This window comes from Glycine soja, chromosome 5 (assembly GCF_004193775.1).
Source record: "Glycine soja cultivar W05 chromosome 5, ASM419377v2, whole genome shotgun sequence".
Lineage (NCBI taxonomy): Eukaryota > Viridiplantae > Streptophyta > Magnoliopsida > Fabales > Fabaceae > Glycine > Glycine soja.
This window is the reverse complement of record NC_041006.1, coordinates 5,593,678-5,611,694: the sequence shown is the minus strand read 5'-3', so window position 1 is coordinate 5,611,694 and position 18,017 is coordinate 5,593,678. Positions and strand designations below refer to the sequence as shown.

General features: G+C 37.0%; 2 protein-coding genes across 6 annotated transcripts; one reads left to right on the top strand and one right to left on the bottom strand.

Annotated features, from left to right (window-relative positions):
• The first annotated feature begins 375 nt into the window (after positions 1-375).
• LOC114412174 lies at positions 376-12,321 on the top strand. 4 transcript variants are annotated; one of them, XM_028375975.1, is made up of 16 exons: positions 376-532; positions 661-730; positions 2,090-3,903; positions 3,998-4,675; positions 5,343-5,734; positions 5,892-6,361; positions 6,739-6,791; positions 6,878-6,985; positions 7,103-8,886; positions 9,093-9,201; positions 9,472-9,652; positions 10,420-10,484; positions 10,589-10,704; positions 10,786-11,652; positions 11,818-11,915; positions 12,013-12,321. In XM_028375975.1, the coding sequence occupies exons 3-16, from the start codon at positions 2,100-2,102 to the stop codon at positions 12,014-12,016; spliced, it is 6,729 nt and encodes a 2,242-aa protein (XP_028231776.1). In that variant the 5' UTR covers positions 376-532; positions 661-730; positions 2,090-2,099; the 3' UTR covers positions 12,017-12,321. The 4 variants fall into 4 exon arrangements, with proteins under 4 accessions (XP_028231776.1, XP_028231774.1, XP_028231778.1 ...); XM_028375973.1 differs by having other exon boundaries at positions 661-757; XM_028375977.1 differs by having other exon boundaries at positions 381-532; positions 664-730.
• A 620-nt stretch (positions 12,322-12,941) lies between these two features.
• On the bottom strand, positions 12,942-17,757 carry LOC114412173 (O-fucosyltransferase 29-like). Of its 2 annotated transcripts, XM_028375971.1 has the most exons (9): positions 17,095-17,757; positions 16,908-16,998; positions 15,723-15,799; positions 15,324-15,412; positions 15,037-15,226; positions 14,685-14,866; positions 14,226-14,328; positions 13,771-14,102; positions 12,942-13,654 (listed from the first exon to the last, which is right to left on the bottom strand). In XM_028375971.1, the coding sequence occupies exons 1-9, from the start codon at positions 17,332-17,334 to the stop codon at positions 13,324-13,326; spliced, it is 1,635 nt and encodes a 544-aa protein (XP_028231772.1). In that variant the 5' UTR covers positions 17,335-17,757; the 3' UTR covers positions 12,942-13,323. The 2 variants fall into 2 exon arrangements, with proteins under 2 accessions (XP_028231772.1, XP_028231773.1); XM_028375972.1 differs by lacking the exons at positions 16,908-16,998; positions 17,095-17,757 and adding an exon at positions 16,089-16,854.
• Positions 17,758-18,017: the final 260 nt, after the last annotated feature.

Below are 18,017 nucleotides of genomic sequence, written 5' to 3'. Positions count from 1 at the left end.
TATTTTTTATATTAAAAATGATGTATTAGAAATTAAAATGGGATATATTAATAATATTTATAATTTAAATTTTGTTAACTAATGTTATTAGAAAGTCACACGAGTTAGCATTTATAAAATTATAAATAAGTAAAAAAATATATAGGCTACGTCTAGTGTCTACTTGGACTTTAACATATCTATTACTAATTTCCTATTCCTTTTTAAGTAATTTTTTATTTGTTAATTCAATAAATGATAAATTTATTTTAAATAAAAAATCTTGAAGTAAAGTGATAATAATAGAGTAATAGACAGATGAGAATGTCAAATTGAGTAATGGACTATACATACTACTTGTATAGTAGTAAAATTTAATTCTGAGAGAAGAATATAAACAAAAACAAAAAAATAAAAAATCTGTAGGGAAAGTGTCACGCACTTCGCGTGTTCGTGTCGTTTCCACTTTTTCTCTCATTACTCTCTCTGCCTTTCCGTCTTTTTCTTTCATCGCCAAAACCCTAATTCGATCCGCCGGACCTAGCACTCACCGGTGAGTTTCTGGCTTCCGGCGAGGTTCCGTCGACCTTGTCGGTGTTCTCACGCTTTTTATTTTCGAACTTTATTTATTTAGTTGATAGAAGTTACAGTGACTGACATATTGTGAATTGGTTGATGCAGTAGATGACTGTACGATTGAGGAACAGGTGAGAGATCAGAGAGGCTGGATTTCCTCGCCGAATGGAGGGAGGTAGCGTCCTTAGACTTTCTTCTTCTGGTACTGTTCATGTCCAACTTTTTTATTTTATTTTATGTGAAAGCATATCCTCCTATCTACGTCTTCGTCTTCTCAACTTCGCATAAACCCTCCCCTAAACTCGGCTGCACAAACTATAACAACCAGAGCTCCCCACTGCCATGTCAGATCTCTTCTCCCTCACGTGTGAGGTCACCTCTTACTTGTTTCTTTGTGACTTTGTTTGTGTGGTTTTCTCTCCCTATTTTATGTGAGCTACTGCTCTATTTCAGAAATTCAGTCGTTCCCTACACAACTCTCTCGTCTGGTGTTCATGTCTTGTGTTTTGTACTAGGAGTAGGCATTACGCACTACGGCACTAGTGCAGTATTTTAAGTTGTTTTGTTTCACTGTTTGTCATTTATGAATTTTGTATGGAGTTTTAATTATTTACTTTCTTATGCTTATGAATCCATGATTATGAATTTAAGCTTAATTAAGTATTTGATAATTTGATGTGAGTTATAATGGTTTTTTCCCTTTTATTTATACTATGTTAGATGCATATGTGAGAATTTATATGCATATACATTCATTTTATAAATCTTGTAGAATCTTACACTTCAGAGTTATGATTCAATGATTTGTGCTTTTGTGACCCGTTTCTGAGTCGGAAAAGAATCTTGAGTTTGACTACCATGAGATCTATATCTGAGAATCCATATTGCATCCAGCCAACCCAAAGTCCCATTTCTAGTATTTACTCCTGTGCCACTGTGGCTGTTCCGCTCTGTTTTAATGGAGCTTCTTGGGGAAGCATTCTTCCTCTATTTTGTTTTTCCCGGGTCATGTTCAGTTGGGTTTCTCATGCCCAGATTTGAACTTTCTTAATAATTTTTTTAATAGAAACAACTAGAGATCACTGTTCTTTTTTCTCTAGTAATTGACATAACTGCCTTCTTTTGTAATTGACTTTGATATCCTTTTTAGTAGTAACTATTTTTTCCCTTATTTGGTTGTGACTTGTTGCTGCTACTTTAATTTTTTTTTCAAAAACTAACTTAGGCAAATATGGATGATGGATTTTCCCCCCTTGAACTTTGAATATAGAATTTTTGTGTATGGTACATAGTATTAAGATTGTTAACATTAACATTATTAGTCTTGTGTGTTTTAAAAACATCATAGCATTGTTTAATCCATGTAGCCACAAACAGATGTTTATGTCTGGGTGGTGGAGCATATGCATGTATGTCTGCATATGAGTTTGTAGTATGTGCAAGTGTGTTTTATGAATATTTATATATCAAATTTAAGCATGGTTTTCTAGTTATTTGGCTTATTTCTCTTACTCTAATATGCTTATTTTTTCAGGGATACATCCATGGATTATGATGACAATGATTTTCAAAGCCAGAATCTCCATTTACCTGGTGAAGGGAGCACAAAATTTCCTCCAGCATTAAGGCCATATGCTCTGCCCAAGTTTGATTTTGATGAAAGCCTTCAAGGGCATTTAAGGTTTGATGATAGTTTGGTTGAAACTGAAGTTTACCTTGGTATTGGAAGTAACGAAGATAACCAGTGGATTGATGCATACTCCCGCGGGAGTAGTGGCATAGAGTTTGGCACAACTGCAGCTGAATCTTGCTCTATATCAAGGCATAATAATGTTTGGTCTGAGGCCACTTCCTCGGAATCTGTTGAAATGCTATTAAAATCTGTTGGACAGGAGGAATTTATCCCTAGAGAAACTGTTATACAGGAGTCTGATGCCTGTGATGAACTGGTATGCTTAGCTAAGCAAATGGAGCCCGATCCAAAACCTGATGGTAGAAATGAATTTAAAAATAATATTACTGATTTACAGCCTACAGGTTTTATTGATGAGAACTTGGCTGGATTGAAGGATGAAGAAAGGGAGCAGTCTCTGGCTGGAGTTTCCCAGGGTGTACTATCCATTGATGGAAGTTTAAGCAATCTGCAACCACATGATATGCTTGGCAATATTGACTTGCCAATGGCTAGGGGGATTCTCTTTACTGATGACAAAAGTAATGATACAAATCAAGGAAAAGTTGAGACTGTGGCTGATGGTTCTCTTGAAGAAAAAACTCAAGAGGACTCGGCTGCTTCTGGGGGGAAGACTAATATTACTGTAACTTCTGTACACAATTTCACTTCTTGTGATGTCTTAAACATTCAAAATGTGCAAAATCATGTAGTTGGCATGGGTAGTGAGGAGCAAAGTTCTTTACAGATACAAACTAATGAGCAAGATTTGGATTCTTCTGTGATTAACAAAGATTCTAATGTTGACACTCGAACTTTGGATGTAAATGCAGTTGGGGGTGAAGCGCATCATTCTGATAAACCTCTTTGTTCATTTCCTAAGGAAGAAGCATTGGAAAGTGGCAATGCAGTTGAGGGCCTTGAGACTTGTGGAAGTAGTTTAGAGGGCTCCTTGAGCATGGTATCTGATGGTATTTCTGACTTGCAGAACACAGAGAGATGCAATGAAGATGCATGTTTCAGAGATTTGTCTCAGGGCAATGCAAAAGAAGACACAATTGTGGATAATCAATCTGCAGTAGATACAAGTGGCTCACCAATGGTTGCAATTAAAGATGATTCCAGTTCTGAGGGGCATATAGTTGGGGTCAGCAAATCTGAGTGTATTACATCTCCTAATTTTCAGCAGAATGTGGGTACCATTGAGAAGACATATGCTGAAAGCAGTGCTTCTATGGAAAAGCAGTTATTGAACATTGGTAACCAGATGGATACAGAGGTTTTATTAAGTAATTCGGAGGCATCTATGTTTGCTGTGGGGGATAAAAACACTTCTACTGTTAATAAAAGAAATAATGATAACAAAGCAGGCAGTTTTTCTAGTTTAGGTGCAGTGGCTTCTACAAAATCTTGTATTTTGGGTGAGGCAACTCAAGTATGTGAAAACAGTGAACCTGACAAGCAGGGTGACCGTGAAAACTTTTGTCAGGATGTTTCTGCCATTGACCAAGAGAATGAAATAGCCACTTTTGATTCCAGCCTATTGCATTGTGATGTGGACCAATCCCATCTTGTTGATACAGGAGTTAGTTCATCATCTGTTAGTGCAGGTAACATGGAAACTAAGTTGACAACTTCTACAGTATCAGTTGATGTCGAGCCTGTCAACAATTCAGGTATACTAAGAAAATTAAGTTGATTTAACATAAGGATATAATCTATGTCATTATAAGGTTTAACTACATGGTTTCTTTTGATCTTATTTTTCAGCTTCACAATATATATTAGAAAATATTAGTTCGACATCCTGTGAGATAGTGGATGTTTGTGTTCTCTCTCCTAGCAGAATTGTGTCCACACATGAAGTTACAGATCACTGTGAAGTTCAAGGAGTGACGCCTGTTGGGTCTGCTTCTATTGATGAAAAGGAAAAGGCTGAAGCTAAAATAGCCAATGAAGCTACCATAGTCAATGAAGCAAGCTGTGAAGCTAAACTAGCCAATGAAGCCAGCTCTGAAGCTAAAATAGTCAATGAAGCAAACTGTGAAGCTAAAATAGAGAATGAAGCAGGCCCTGAAGCTAAAGTAGTGAATGAAGCAAGCTCGGAAGCTAAAATAGCCAATGAAGCAAGCACAGCTCTTCTTGTTGGGTCTTCTGAACAGGAAACTGCTCCTTGTCCTGAAACTGAAATACATTTTTCTGATACATCAGGACAACTGTTGTGCAAGACAGTAAGCAGTTGTGTTCTTACTGCTTCTGAAAAGATGGGTAAACCCCAAGAAACTCTGAGTGATAGGGTTGATCAGGAATGCTCAAAAGAGGTTGGTGTGGCTGCAGTTCTGTGTGCATCAACAGAGAAACAGGGTGATAAAGTTGCAGTTTCTTTTACCAAGGATGACAAGGAGGCAATACAAGAGAACCATGACAAGCCGTCGGCAAAAGTATCAGGTATGGTTTAATTTAGTCTTTTCCATTTTTGTGTTTCCTTTCAAATTCTGTAGTTTGTTGTATCAGATTTATGTGTCCATTTCAGAAGACTAGAACATTGGAAAAAATAATGTAACATGACATGAATTATGCAAATTTATCTTTCCTCTAAATGAATAATTGTAGTAAATTTTTGCTTATGTTCTCATTGTTATTGAATGTTGGTTACCTTATGTACTTTAAGCCAAGCATTGTTAATGACCATGCTGATAATGACCATATTTCTCTTTCATCACCCCATCTCTGTATTTTTTCATGTCTGTGCCCCTGTTACTGATGGTCTCTGCTTATTGCATATGATGGCTTTCTTCTTCCTTGTTAGTTGTATACTTTATTAATTTACATTTGAGCTGCCCTGTTCTTGTTTTTGCTGGCAGTGTCCTTGCACGGCAAAGGTAGTACTGAACTTCTGGTGAATATCTGAAATGTTTTGTAATTGTTCACTAATTTTTCCTGTCCTGTTTTAGAGTTACGCAATCTTTTGGTGGTAGAATTGTTGAATATAGTATATGCAAATGCAAATTATGTCTTAGTTGCTTTACAATTGTAACATGCATCTCCTGCTGCTTAACATTTATTCAGATGTTTCTGGCTTTCGCACCTTTTTGATGATTGATTAATTTTGTAGGTGATGATTTATCTGCAAATGAAGGCTCCAATTCTTTACCTGATTCTTGCACCAAGTTGCATGAAACTGGAAGCAGTCCTGCCAATCAGTCTGATAATACTTGTGGTGTCAATGTTACATTTGGAAGCCAACCTGAAACTGAAAAGGATGTGAATCAAGTTAAGGCTTCTGCTAATCGGAACCCTCCAGTTTCTGAGTGCATAAATAAGGATGCATTGAACACATCTACTGATCGTGATCCTAAGGGGAATGATGCATCTAAAGATGAGAAAAGCTCAGCTCCTGTGGTCAATCTTGTGCCAAATTTGTCCAAAAAAGATGTTTCAGAAAAGACCACCAAAAGATCAAATTTGGGAAAGAGGCAACGAGCTGCAGCCAAAAAAGCTCCAATGGTAATCTTATTCTCTGTTTTGTTTATATCATGATTAGTGAATTTGGGGGAGGGGGTCTTTTTGAGAGATACGTTATAGGATATATTCTGCATTTTTCATTATGAAGTGATCCAGTGCACTCATTTTATTCTTCTTTCTCCTTTTCTTATTATTGAAGGTTGTAGAGGAACCTCCACTGCCTTCTGCACTAGGTACTCCCAAAACTAAAGTTCCAGGAAATATCTCCCTTGGGAGTCGACAAATATCTGATGGTGTTATAGCACATAGTGTTTCTCAAGGTACACCTGAACGCAAAACTAGGCGAGCCTCTAATAAGACAGCTGGAAAGGAAACTTCTCGAAAAGGAAATAAAGGAAAAACACCAGGAAGACAGTCTGAAAGAGGGGATAGATCAACTAGTGTGTCTGTGAGCCCATCACCTGGTTTCCAGGTCCAATCGAATGAGATGCAGCAGTTTGGGCACTTTGATTGCATCAGTACAAAGCCATTTGCTATTTTAAGTGCTTCAACATCTAGCCTTCCAGATTTGAACTCTTCTGCTTCTCCACCTGTTCTGTTTCAACAGCCTTTTATGGATATGCAGCAAGTACAATTGCGTGCACAGATCTTTGTCTATGGGGCTTTGATGTGAGTTCAAATGTTAACTACATTATATTTTCTTCATTGTCATGGATGCTACATAGATGTGATGTGCACATGTGCCTATGAATCGTGTTTTTTCATCCATTCCCTACCACACTTATTCTTTACCTGGCTCTCCTAATCCCTAATGGTTAATTAAAAAATGGGATTCAGTTTTATTGTAAGGATTTCAGATTTAATTTGTGTGTTGAACCTTAGATCTATTTAATGCCCATCATTCAATCAATATTCTATCTCAAAGCAAGGGATGACTGTATCTTCATGAGATTTTAATCTGCTTAGGCTGTATGATATGTTCTATACTCTCCAGTATGATAATCAATAACTCCATTTATATCTCTTATTGATTGATGTTGCTGCAGTCAAGGCACCGTACCTGATGAGGCGTATATGATATCAGCTTTTGGGGGCCCAGGTTTTTTTCCCCCTAAATCATGTTCCCTGTGCATGTCCTTTTCTCTTATTTGTTTGTAACAGTATTGAGTTTGATTGTGTTTTTAGATGGTGGAAGGAGCATTTGGCAGAATGCCTGGTCTTCCTGCATGGAAAAGCAGCATGGTAAAAAGTCTCATCCTATGAACCTGGAAACGCCTCTGCAATCACGATCTGGTATCCTCTCTCTCTCTCTCTCTCTCTCTCTCTATATATATATATATATATATATATATATATTTGTTTACTTTTTTCTCTAATTTGAATGTAACTAAATAGAATTGAAATTTGCAGGTCCTAGAACCACTGATGTGGCAGTTAAGCAAAATGCACTTCAAGGAAAAGGAATCTCTTCACCTCTTAGCCTAGCCAGCAGCAAGGCTACTCCGACTATTGCTAACCCATTAATGCCCCTTTCATCTCCCCTTTGGAGTCTACCAACTCCTTCCTGTGATTCCCTTCAATCTAGTGCGTTTGCAAGAGGTTCTGTTGTGGATTATTCACAGGCACTTACTTCTTCGCATCCTTATCAAACCCCACCCCTCAGAAACTTTCTTGGACATAACACATCTTGGTTATCCCAAGCCACCCTTTGTGGAGCATGGACTCCTACTTCTGCCCCTGATAACAACAGTTCCCATCTTTCTGCATCACCTCTCACAGATACAATTCGGTTAAGTTCTGTCAAAGGATATCCTGTACCTCCTTCCTCAGGCATAAAGAATGCTCCTCCTGGTCTGCCAGCTTCTAGTGCAGGCCTACAAAATGTCTTTATAGCAACTGCCCCTCCGCTTGATACAAGCAATGTGACAGTATTGAATGCTCAGCATTCTTCAGATTCAAAGCCCAAAAAAAGAAAAAAAGTTATGGTGTCTGAGGATCTTGGGCAGAAGGCTATGCATTTGCATTCTCCATTAGTACTGACTCCTGTTGTAAGCAGCCACATATCTACTGCTGTTGCCACTTCAACCCCTGTTGGGAGTGTGCCCATAACTACTGTTGAAAAATCAGTTTTGTCTGTACCTCCGCTATCTCTTGCTGATCACCTCAAAAGTGAGTGGAATGTTGAGAAGAGGATTCTGTCAGATAAGTCTCTTACAAAAATTAAGGAGGCAAGGGTAAATGCAGAGGAAGCTTCAGCTCTTTCTGCTGCTGCTGTGAATCATAGCCTGGAGATTTGGAAACAGTTGGATAAGCAAAAAAATTCGGGATTGGTGTCAGATATTGAGGCTAAATTAGCTTCTGTGGCAGTAGCAGTTGCAGCTGCTGCTGCTGTTGCAAAGGCAGCAGCTGCTGCTGCCAATGTTGCATCAAATGCTGCATTGCATGCAAAATTAATGGCTGATGAAGCATTAGTCTCATCTGATTATGAGAGTTCTTGCCAAATTTCTCATTCAGAGGGTATGACTAACTTGGGAAAAGTAACCCCTGCCTCCATCTTGAAGGGTACTATTGGAACCAATAGTTCTAGTTCTATTATTGGAGCTGCAAAGGAGGTTGCAAGGAGGAGAGTGGAAGCTGCTTCAGCTGCCCGAAAACGAGCTGAAAATATGGATGCTATTGTGAGGGCTGCTGAGCTGGCAGCAGAAGCTGTATCTCAGGCTGGAAAGATTGTAACTATGGGTGATCCTTTGACATTAAATGAATTAGTAGAAGCTGGTCCAGAGGGTTGCTGGAATGCAGCTCAAGAGTCTTCTCAGCAAGTTGACTTGTTGAAAGACGTGACCAGTGATCGGGTGAATGTTGACAATGTTGGAGACAGACCGGAAACTTCTCATATATGTAATACAGATAATTCATCTGATGAAATGAGGAAGAAGACTGCTGCAAGTGAGAAGTCACCTTTTCATACAGTGCATAGTGAGATATCTCAGGACCATAAGAAATGCATTGGTGGCTTTTCTCCTATTATCAATCAAAAGAGTTCAAAAGGACCAAAGGGCCGCAAGGTTTCTGATTTAGTCAATACCATTGATGTGCTTCCTAATTCTGAGACTGAAATACAGGCTACTTCCACTGCTGGTAATAAACCTGAAAATCTGGAGGATAATAACATCAAGGAGGGCTCTATTGTAGAGGTTGTTTTCATGAGTTATTTTCTTTGTTTTTAGTGGATTTGATTAGAGTACCAGATTTAAGGGCCATTTGCTTTCATTGTGATCATAACATCGCTGGTGATGATTAGGCCATAGTTTATAATTAAAATTAGATGCACTCTTTCCTTTTTGGATCTGCTTTTAAATTATATCTTTTCCTAGCTATCTGACGCAATCATATGTATTAGGTTTTCAAAGATGGAGAAGGATTTACAGCAGCATGGTACACAGCCAGCATATTAAATTTGAAGGATGGTAAAGCTTATGTATGCTATGTTGTGCTTCTTGATGATGAAGGTTAGCTTTTGAGAATAAAATACCTTAATTACTTGACCTGTGAGACAAACTACATTTGTTTGTTTTTCTATTTTTTTACTATTTTCAAGAGCTAGTGGACTTGCGCTCATTGTGTGTATATTTAGGATTCCTAGAATTGAACATTGGAATGAAAAAGCTATTAGGTTTCAGATAACTCTGCACCTGATATGTTTCTGGTGTTAGTCATAGGTTTAATATAAATTATCAATATAGGCTTGTAAAATTAAGTGAAAAATTGTTGTTTTCCAGGTGCAGGACCTTTGAAGGAATGGATTTCCCTTGAAGGTGGAGAAGTCAAATCTCCGAGAATACGTACTCCTCATTATCTTCCTGGTTTGCATAATGAAGGAACAAGGAAGAGACAGAGGGCAGCTATGGTAGATTATACTTGGTCTGTTGGGGATAGGGTTGATGCATGCAGTGAAGAAAGGTAGAGTTTATAGTATATAGTTTTTATGATGTATAACATGTTTCAAGAGGTATTTTCGTGTGACACGTTCTAATGCATTTAAGGTTTTATTTGTTTGACCCTGTAAATGATACAGGGGAAGTGATTTAGTTCCAACTTTCTTTTCGAAATAAATGAAGTAACCAGATATTTTTAAAAAAAATAATTGAATTGACCATTGTGTATCTAATATTGAATGTTTTGATTGTTCATACGGTAAAGTTCCTATGACTTCATTAATTATAGTTCAGATGCAATCAAGAAATTTGCAAAAGGGAATGGATTTTATTGCACAGGAATAATCATTCTTGCACCATTTTGAGGAATTTTTTCAGATAAGACCAGTAAATAGCTTCTTTAAACACACATTTGGTTCCTTCAGGAGAAAAATATACATGAAAAGGTCTTAACAGATTCAACTCATCCTAATATTAGCTTTTTTCTTATAGAAACTTCCAAGTTGCAAAATTTGTTGTTTGGCTATGAAGTGTCATTGTTTTTATTACTGCAATTTTGTAAAGCTGCCACACTTTTAATTTGAATTTCCTACATAGGCTCTGTTAAGATAAACTTCTCATAAACCCTTGTTTGAAAAGAAAATAAGGAGATAAAATAAATTGAGCTTCGTCCATAAGTTAGAATTAATTTATCACCTAAGCTTATCCAAACAGAGTCTACTGTTCTATTTGTTACACCTATATTTTGCTGCAGAAGTTGGTTATCTCACATTTGATGGTTTTTGTTATCAGTTGGCAGGAAGGAGTTATTACAGATCAGAACAAGAAAGATAAAACATTAACTGTTCACTTCCCTGGTATGTACATTATTTGATTAAACATTAATCTATAATATATAGTGTGCTTACAATTGTATAGAACCAGCCCCTTCGAAAAGCATTATCTAATTGGTTTACTGCAGTCAGTGGAAAAACAAAACTTGTCAGAGCTTGGCATCTACGTCCATCCCGTTTTTGGAAGGATGGGAAATGGATTGAGTATCCCAAGGTTGGAACCGGTGACAGTTCTACCCATGAGGTACTTTGTTTGCAACCTCTTCTGATGTTTTATGTTTTAACTTAATGCATGCCTGTACTGAGTTGTATGTTTTGCATGTAGGGTGATACACCTCATGAAAAACGACCTAAGTTAGGTAGTCCTGCAGTAGAGGTAAAAGGGAAAGACAGGATTCCAAAAGGTACTAATGCCGTGGAGTCGGCAAATCCTGGCAAGTTGAGGTTACTTGACTTGACTGAAAATGATAGAGTGTTCAATATTGGTAAGTACAGCAAGAATGAAAATAAATCTGATGCCCACAGAATGGTGAGGACTGGTCTTCAAAAAGAAGGATCAAGAGTGATTTTTGGTGTTCCTAAACCTGGGAAGAAAAGAAAATTTATGGAAGTAAGCAAGCATTATGTTGCAGATGGGACAAGCAAGATCAATGATGGAACTGATTCAGTCAAGCTTTCAAATTTCTTGATACCTCAAGGTACTGGATCACGTGGGTGGAAAAATAGTTCAAAAAATGATACCAAGGAAAAACTAGGAGCTGACTCCAGGCCCACCTTTAAGTCTGGAAAGTCGCAGAGTGTTTTGGGTAGAGTGGTCCCACCAAAAGAAAACCCATTATCAAACTCTCGTACTAATGATTTGACAAGTCATGCAGAAAGGATCAAGGATTCATCAAGTCATTTTAAGAATGTATCTCAGAGTGAAAATCAGGTGGAAAGAGCATTGTATTCTGGAAGCACTGGAGCTGGGGCCGGACCAATCTTGCATTCATCACTTGTGTCTTCGACTGATTCTCACCCTGCTAAAAAGACATCAACATCAAGGGCAAGTAAAGGAAAACTTGCGCCTGCTGGTGGTGGAAGGCTGGGTAAGATTGATGAAGAAAAAGCTTTCAGTGGAAATCCACTGAAATCAACATCTGAAAACACTGAGCCTCGTAGATCCATTCGCAGGATTCAGCCAACGTCAAGAGTAAGAACATGCCTGCCTTCAACTGAAATTTGTTGTTCTAAGTTGCGTCTAATATTATTTTGTCTCAAGTATAATAAGCCATTTCCACTGTCTTATCTGTATAAAAAAATGTTTTCATATCGTTGTCTTCTGTTGAGTCTGATGTGGTTAACTTTTGGTTGGCAGCTATTAGAAGGATTGCAGAGCTCTTTAATTATCTCAAAGATTCCTTCTGCTTCACATGAAAAGGGTCACAAAAACCAGAATCGGAAAACTTCTAGGGGGTGAGAATCTGTGTATACATAATTCTGAGTGAATCGCCTGCTTTTGTAGTAACCTATGTGAATCTATATTTACATTTCAACTTTTTGACTGCAACAGGTAAAACCAAGGTTGAACGAGGAATTACAGTGTGCGCGGTTCAGTTCAGTTGAAAGACCAACACACTTGGCATAGATGTGTATATTTATTTATAATTTTATAATAGGGAACATAGGAATGGAAATTCTTGTTTCCTTCGGTTTAGGCAGACTAGTCCAGTAGATGTTAATATTGATTTTATGTTGTTTACAATATGATTTAATTTAATCCTGTAGGCTGTATATGGAATTTATCCATGTTGACTTGTTTATAGAAAGGTTTGTTGATATGATCAAATGGTAAAGTCATGTTCCTCTTCGTTGGATATCATCTCCCGTTCCACTTCAATTTGTCCTTTGCCACACATCTGCAATAAATTGGGAAATTTGAAATGGATCACTGGTGAGTAATTCATACATGGTTTGACGAATCATATGTGAATATATCCAATAACTTTAATATAAGCTTTTTTTGAGTAAAATTTCCAAGAAATTTCAATATTGGGCAATGTCTGGGAATGTAGTAATTCGGCAGTAGTGTTATGAAAATTAATCGTTTAGTCGAACCAGAAAACTGGTGAACTGGTTATATTATCAGTTCAAATAAATCATTGAACCGTCTAGGAATAAAACAGGTCAAGTAATTGGAAAAACGGTCAACTGCAAAAAAATTGGTTCACAGTGAATCAATGAAAAATGTTCAATATAACATTTTGATTTTTCTTTTAAAAAATGAAAACCAACATATATGTCATTTTCTCTCATACATTAGAATATCATGTTTAAAATTTATAAAATTATGGTATAATTGATTTAAATTTTTACATGCAATTTAAATGTTTAAAATCTAGAAAATTATTTTTTATTTAGTATCACAAAATTATAAAAAATGTTTTAATATTATTTAATTAGTATTATTATTTTATTAATATAAATTCGATCACGGTTCAATTCCCTGTAATGTTTTTTTAAACTAGACCGATTCAATTTTAAAAACATTACAGCAGAGGGTGAGTTAGAATATGCAAGGTGGAAATCTGAAGAATTTTGTCGCAAAATAAAATCACCTATAATTCTAATTCAAACATATCTATTATCAACATTTGTAATGCGTTGATGTCTCTTACGTTTTGCCCTATACATGAATCTGAGTAGAGTCATTCCCCGATGTGAATGAAGAGGATTTTCATCATGGCCGTGACTAATTAAATTAGCACCAACATGATAGTTGCCAAATCAGAATTTAACATGGAGGCGTTGCCATAGAGCATTTCTTGCCATTAACAATTGTCTGGTCTTCTTCCTGACGCTGGTCCAAACTCACTCATCTTTATCACGTGCTGGCCATTCTCCCACTTCGCTTTCGTACACTTTCTTCATTTCCTCCTCCATTCACTGTCACGTTGTTGGCTGCGAGTTTAGGGGGCCGGAATCCGTCTTGGCTAAGATCATCCATGAATGGTTTCTCACACACACATGTACTTGGATATTCATGAAACTCTCCTCGTCCAGGTCTCATCTCATCTGGCTCTCCCATGAATCCTCTTTGACATGCTTTAACCTTACTTGCAAATGTATCCCAGTCCATCTCATGCCTTGACATGAACAGCGCACTAAGCTTCTTTGCATTTGGTCTGATGGTTCTTTTGTGACCCATATACCTCCTGTTTTGTACAATCAGAACAGAAGGTTGATAGTCAAAGGAAAACAGGTTAATCGTATATCATTTTTTGAAACATAAAGGAAGAATTAAAGGATGGCATCATGTATTCATTCTTACCTACGACCAGCAAGGATTTTGGCCATGTTACCATTGTTGTTAGTGACAAATACATTACTTTCATCACAAACGATGTAGTCAATAGCAGCAAGGCGGGAAGAGAATGGAAGAAAAGGTTTCAGCTCTTCTTTTTGAGCAAGCATCTCCTTTGTATAAATGTTGGGGAAAACATCTCTGAGAGGCTGCATGGTCTCATCCCCACCATATATTTCTCCTGATGCGACATAGAGATATGTGTCGTTTGTAAAACCAAGTGCTCGCAACATCAAACCCACTTCATGAGGAGTAAGAGGACATTTCCCACGCTTCCGCTCTCCATCATGGCTCAAATCCTGAATTACCACATGGTAATGGCTCAACAAAATCAGCAAAAAAAAACTAGTTTTAACTAATTATTATCATCTTGCCAATATGATAAAATTTTATTACTAGAAGTCAGAGGATGGCAGTCTTACAGGCAACGTTGTCCACCTTTTCCTGATTTCACCAAGCTCGCGTCTTTCTTTTTCACCACCACCAAAATAACAACCTGAAAATGCCAGCATATCTGACTCAAACCTGCCATGAATCATTATGAATTATGAGATCCTTAACATTTTATAGAAGCAATGGCTATAGCTCAAACCTGCCACACAGCTATTATTAAATTGTGTTGGAAATTTGACATTTTCAAATTGGTCAATGCAAGTAAAACCAATTTTAGAAAATTATAAAGGAGTTGTGAAACAAGGGAAAGCCAAATCAACCAGATTGAAACAAGTATTGGACATCATAAATGTGATTGCATAGGAAAGGAAAGAAAACCAGTTCTAAGATCTATAAGAATTAAGTGATTGCAATATGTCAAGACCACACCAGCTTGCTTTAGATGGAAGTTGAATTTGAACTTTACACAACAGGTTCATTGAGCAAACCTCAAATGGACTGCTATATAACGACTTGCCATCTTTCGCATTCTCATTACAAGTCTTTGACCAAGTTCTCGTATAGGTTTAGTAAATCTCAAAGCATGATAATTAACACGGCAACGTAATTTTTGCAGCTCATCATCAAGATTATTCGCAAGTCTATAGTCAAATTTTGTCAATTGCAGAACCTGCAAAATATCCCAAAAGTCAGTCAGTAACCAATGCAGCCGAAGTTACAAGAGAATTATCTAAACTGACATTAAGCAACAACTAACATTTCATTATGGTAGTCATTCACAGAATCAAAACATTTTCCAGTGAAATAATTAAGAAATTTCAAACATGTATCAAGATATACCCGTCTTCCTGAGAGTATCGGCAAAACTTGATCAAGATAATATTCAGGTTCTGATTTCCTTGGTACACGCATTGTATAAGGGGGTTTCTCCATGGACCGCATGACCTTATCAGGAACTCTTTTAACAATAGTAATGTCTTTTGCGAGATAAGTAATGAACCAATTCATATCAAAAATATTGGCAAAGTCACTGCATTCAAACAAAAATGTCATCAAAAGAAAAATTGTTAACTTGGTGTTGTTAGTTCTAATCAGAATAATGAATGAATGATAGGATCTGCAGATACCTGTCATCTTTCCAAAAAGATTGATGATCCAACTCAGGTACAACTAGTGTAGCATTAAGAATTCTTGCAACAACAACTGCATCTGTTATCTGGACAAGAATATGATTGTCATTTCCACAGGAAGAACTTGTTTATTAATTAATTGAGAAAAAAAAAGAGAAAAATTATATTCATTAGACTACAGAAAGAATCTGAGCCTCCTGTTCTCTGAAAAAAACTGAAACAGAATCAATGAGATAAAAGAAAAGTGTTCCTATCTAGGACCACAAAATGAACTAATATTTTCCATGCATAAAAGGTGTAGTTGATCATCGAACCAGTGACCAGAAGATTTTATAGAAGATTCTTACAATGTCTCAATGACAATATTCAATATCATAAAACTTATGTCATACTTACCCCATTTCTTTGTTGGTTCAGTCCTCCACTAGTTGCAATTAACAAGTAGCCTTTGGACTTCCGCTCACGTACAGCAGCTATATTATCCGATTACCAAACCAAAATAAGAAAAAAAAGTCACATGTAGAAAAATTATACAGTTCAGCCCAATCATAAGGAATGCATTTGTTTAGAAGCAAAACAAAATTTAAGACAAAACCCTTAAATTTGTTCACAAACCACATAAAGCATCATATAGAAAACATCTTACAACCTAGATTGCACCAGTCAAGCTTTTTTAGCATATATAGCTTAAAAAGAAATGAGTGTTTGAGACAGGTTAAAAGTTCAAGGAGTAAGGACAATAATCCTTTCACTTGCACTTACATGTGTTTGAAATAGCAGGAAGGTGATGCCATAGCATGTTGATTTTAAAAAAATAGAGGGCAAATCATCTAAAGTTTTGTAAGCCATTCAGCTGCCACAAGTAATATGGAAGAATTTGATATCCATAACACTGTACCATATACAAAAGCAGAAAAACACCATGCCTAGAATGCTAGTCCATAACTGTCAAAGTAGGATCACTTCTACAGTTCTACTGTTACGAACCTATTATTTTATGGTAATAGAGGGCTACTGAACTCTAGTAAAGCACCCAAGTTTCTACAGAGAAAATCAAAGAATGAAGTAGAAAATACTTGTATACTAAGAATCCCACAAGGTAAATTCTAATACCACATAATACCAAAAAGCCATATAAGACATAAGCTAGCATGACGGAAATCACTAAAAAGATCATAGCACCCAGTAAACAGCGTCTTCTGCCTTCTTGGTCTTTGGCCTCATTAATTGCTTTCCTAAATCCTAATCTTGCCATAATATCCCAAAATGAATTATTTTTCTTTCTTTCTAATAACAGTGTTGATCATATCACATAATCCCTAACTAAACTAATAATATCATATCACATAACCCAAAGAAGCAAAGAAATTTGACAAGAACGGACAAAAGAGTAATCAATTACCCAAATAGCAAGATGGAAACTCACAATCACAACACTCTCAAATTAAAAAAACTTCCAAAATTGCCATTATTAGGTCATAAATCTCCATCCATCAGCATCTACCACAAAAGACAAGCACTCTGGAACATCACACAAAATCTCAAAACCAACAAGAGACAGCAGCGACACTTTTCACTTACGACGGAAATGTCGCCCTCTCTCTTTGCATCCATAGTAGTATTTCGAATACTGCGATTCCCAAATATCAATCGGCGCGTGATCCCTCCCATCCTAGAAAAACATTCACATCAATTAAAAACACGCATGGTAGTAGCATTATTACAAAAACAAACACATTAGTAAATGGTAGCACGAAAAACACGGTACCGGTGTGGAGTAGTAGAGAGCGCGGTGGCGGAGTCGGTGAGAGTACCATTCGAGATGAGAGGCCACGTGGCCCGTTAAGAGAGATATGAGGCCCAGCCCAAATAGCATTACGCAGCAAATCACCGACCAAGACACGGACTTTGTTGTTGTTGTTGTCGTGGATCTCCAACACACGTGTTTGGCGTTAGGGTGCAACAGAAGCAGGTTGGTCGACAACAACCGTGCCTTCCACACACCCATTTCGATCCACGTCACCCAAACCAGCCACAGCGATTCCTCATCCCGAGGTGCTTTTCCGGCGAGAGAAAGGAGGAACACTGATTTAGGGTTTTTCAGAACTGGGAAATGTGAATGAATGAGAGTATGATGGGGGGAGAAGGAAGAGTTTCGCAAAACCTTTCTTTCTTTCTTTTTCTCGAAGTGAAAATGTTTCTTTTTTTTTTATTTCGATTTTGTTTGGATTGTCTTAGATTCGGTTATTATTGGGAAAGGTATGTGGCGAGTTAGGGAAGGAATAATAATGTCGTGAAGTGGTTTTATTATTAGATAACGACAGCGAGAGGAAAAAGAAAGTGACAGATAATGAAATTACGCGAATTACGAGGGAAACAACTTACAAGGATGAATGGAGCATGGAATGGAATATTTACATGTACCAAGAGGAAACGAAACGACCTGCAATTTTTGATTCAGATAGATTTATACTGCGTGTCATCGTAACTTTATCCCTGCTTCTGAAAACTGTATCCATTCATCCATTGATTCTGTTTATGAAATTCAAAAAAAGATATGACAAATGGTGCACATAATCGGTAAACAAAAATGCAAGCAAACATCATGTGTTAGTATTCAATCCAATATTCATATTCTACATACAAACATCATCGCAACATAATTAATTAAAACATCCCATGTTAGTGTTT

Excerpts from the sequence above, each read along its gene's own strand:
- LOC114412174 (XM_028375975.1), top strand. The coding sequence starts at position 2,100 with ATGGATTATGATGACAATGATTTTCAAAGCCAGAATCTCCATTTACCT. Across the intron at positions 6,986-7,102 it reads GCCTCTGCAATCACGATCTG|GTCCTAGAACCACTGATGTG; the intron begins GTATCCTCTCTC and ends TGAAATTTGCAG. Across the intron at positions 11,653-11,817 it reads GGATTCAGCCAACGTCAAGA|CTATTAGAAGGATTGCAGAG; the intron begins GTAAGAACATGC and ends TTTGGTTGGCAG.
- LOC114412173 (XM_028375971.1), bottom strand. The coding sequence starts at position 17,334 with ATGGGTGTGTGGAAGGCACGGTTGTTGTCGACCAACCTGCTTCTGTTG. Across the intron at positions 14,867-15,036 it reads CGATACTCTCAGGAAGACGG|GTTCTGCAATTGACAAAATT; the intron begins GTATATCTTGAT and ends GATATTTTGCAG. Across the intron at positions 13,655-13,770 it reads AAAATCCTTGCTGGTCGTAG|GAGGTATATGGGTCACAAAA; the intron begins GTAAGAATGAAT and ends TGTACAAAACAG.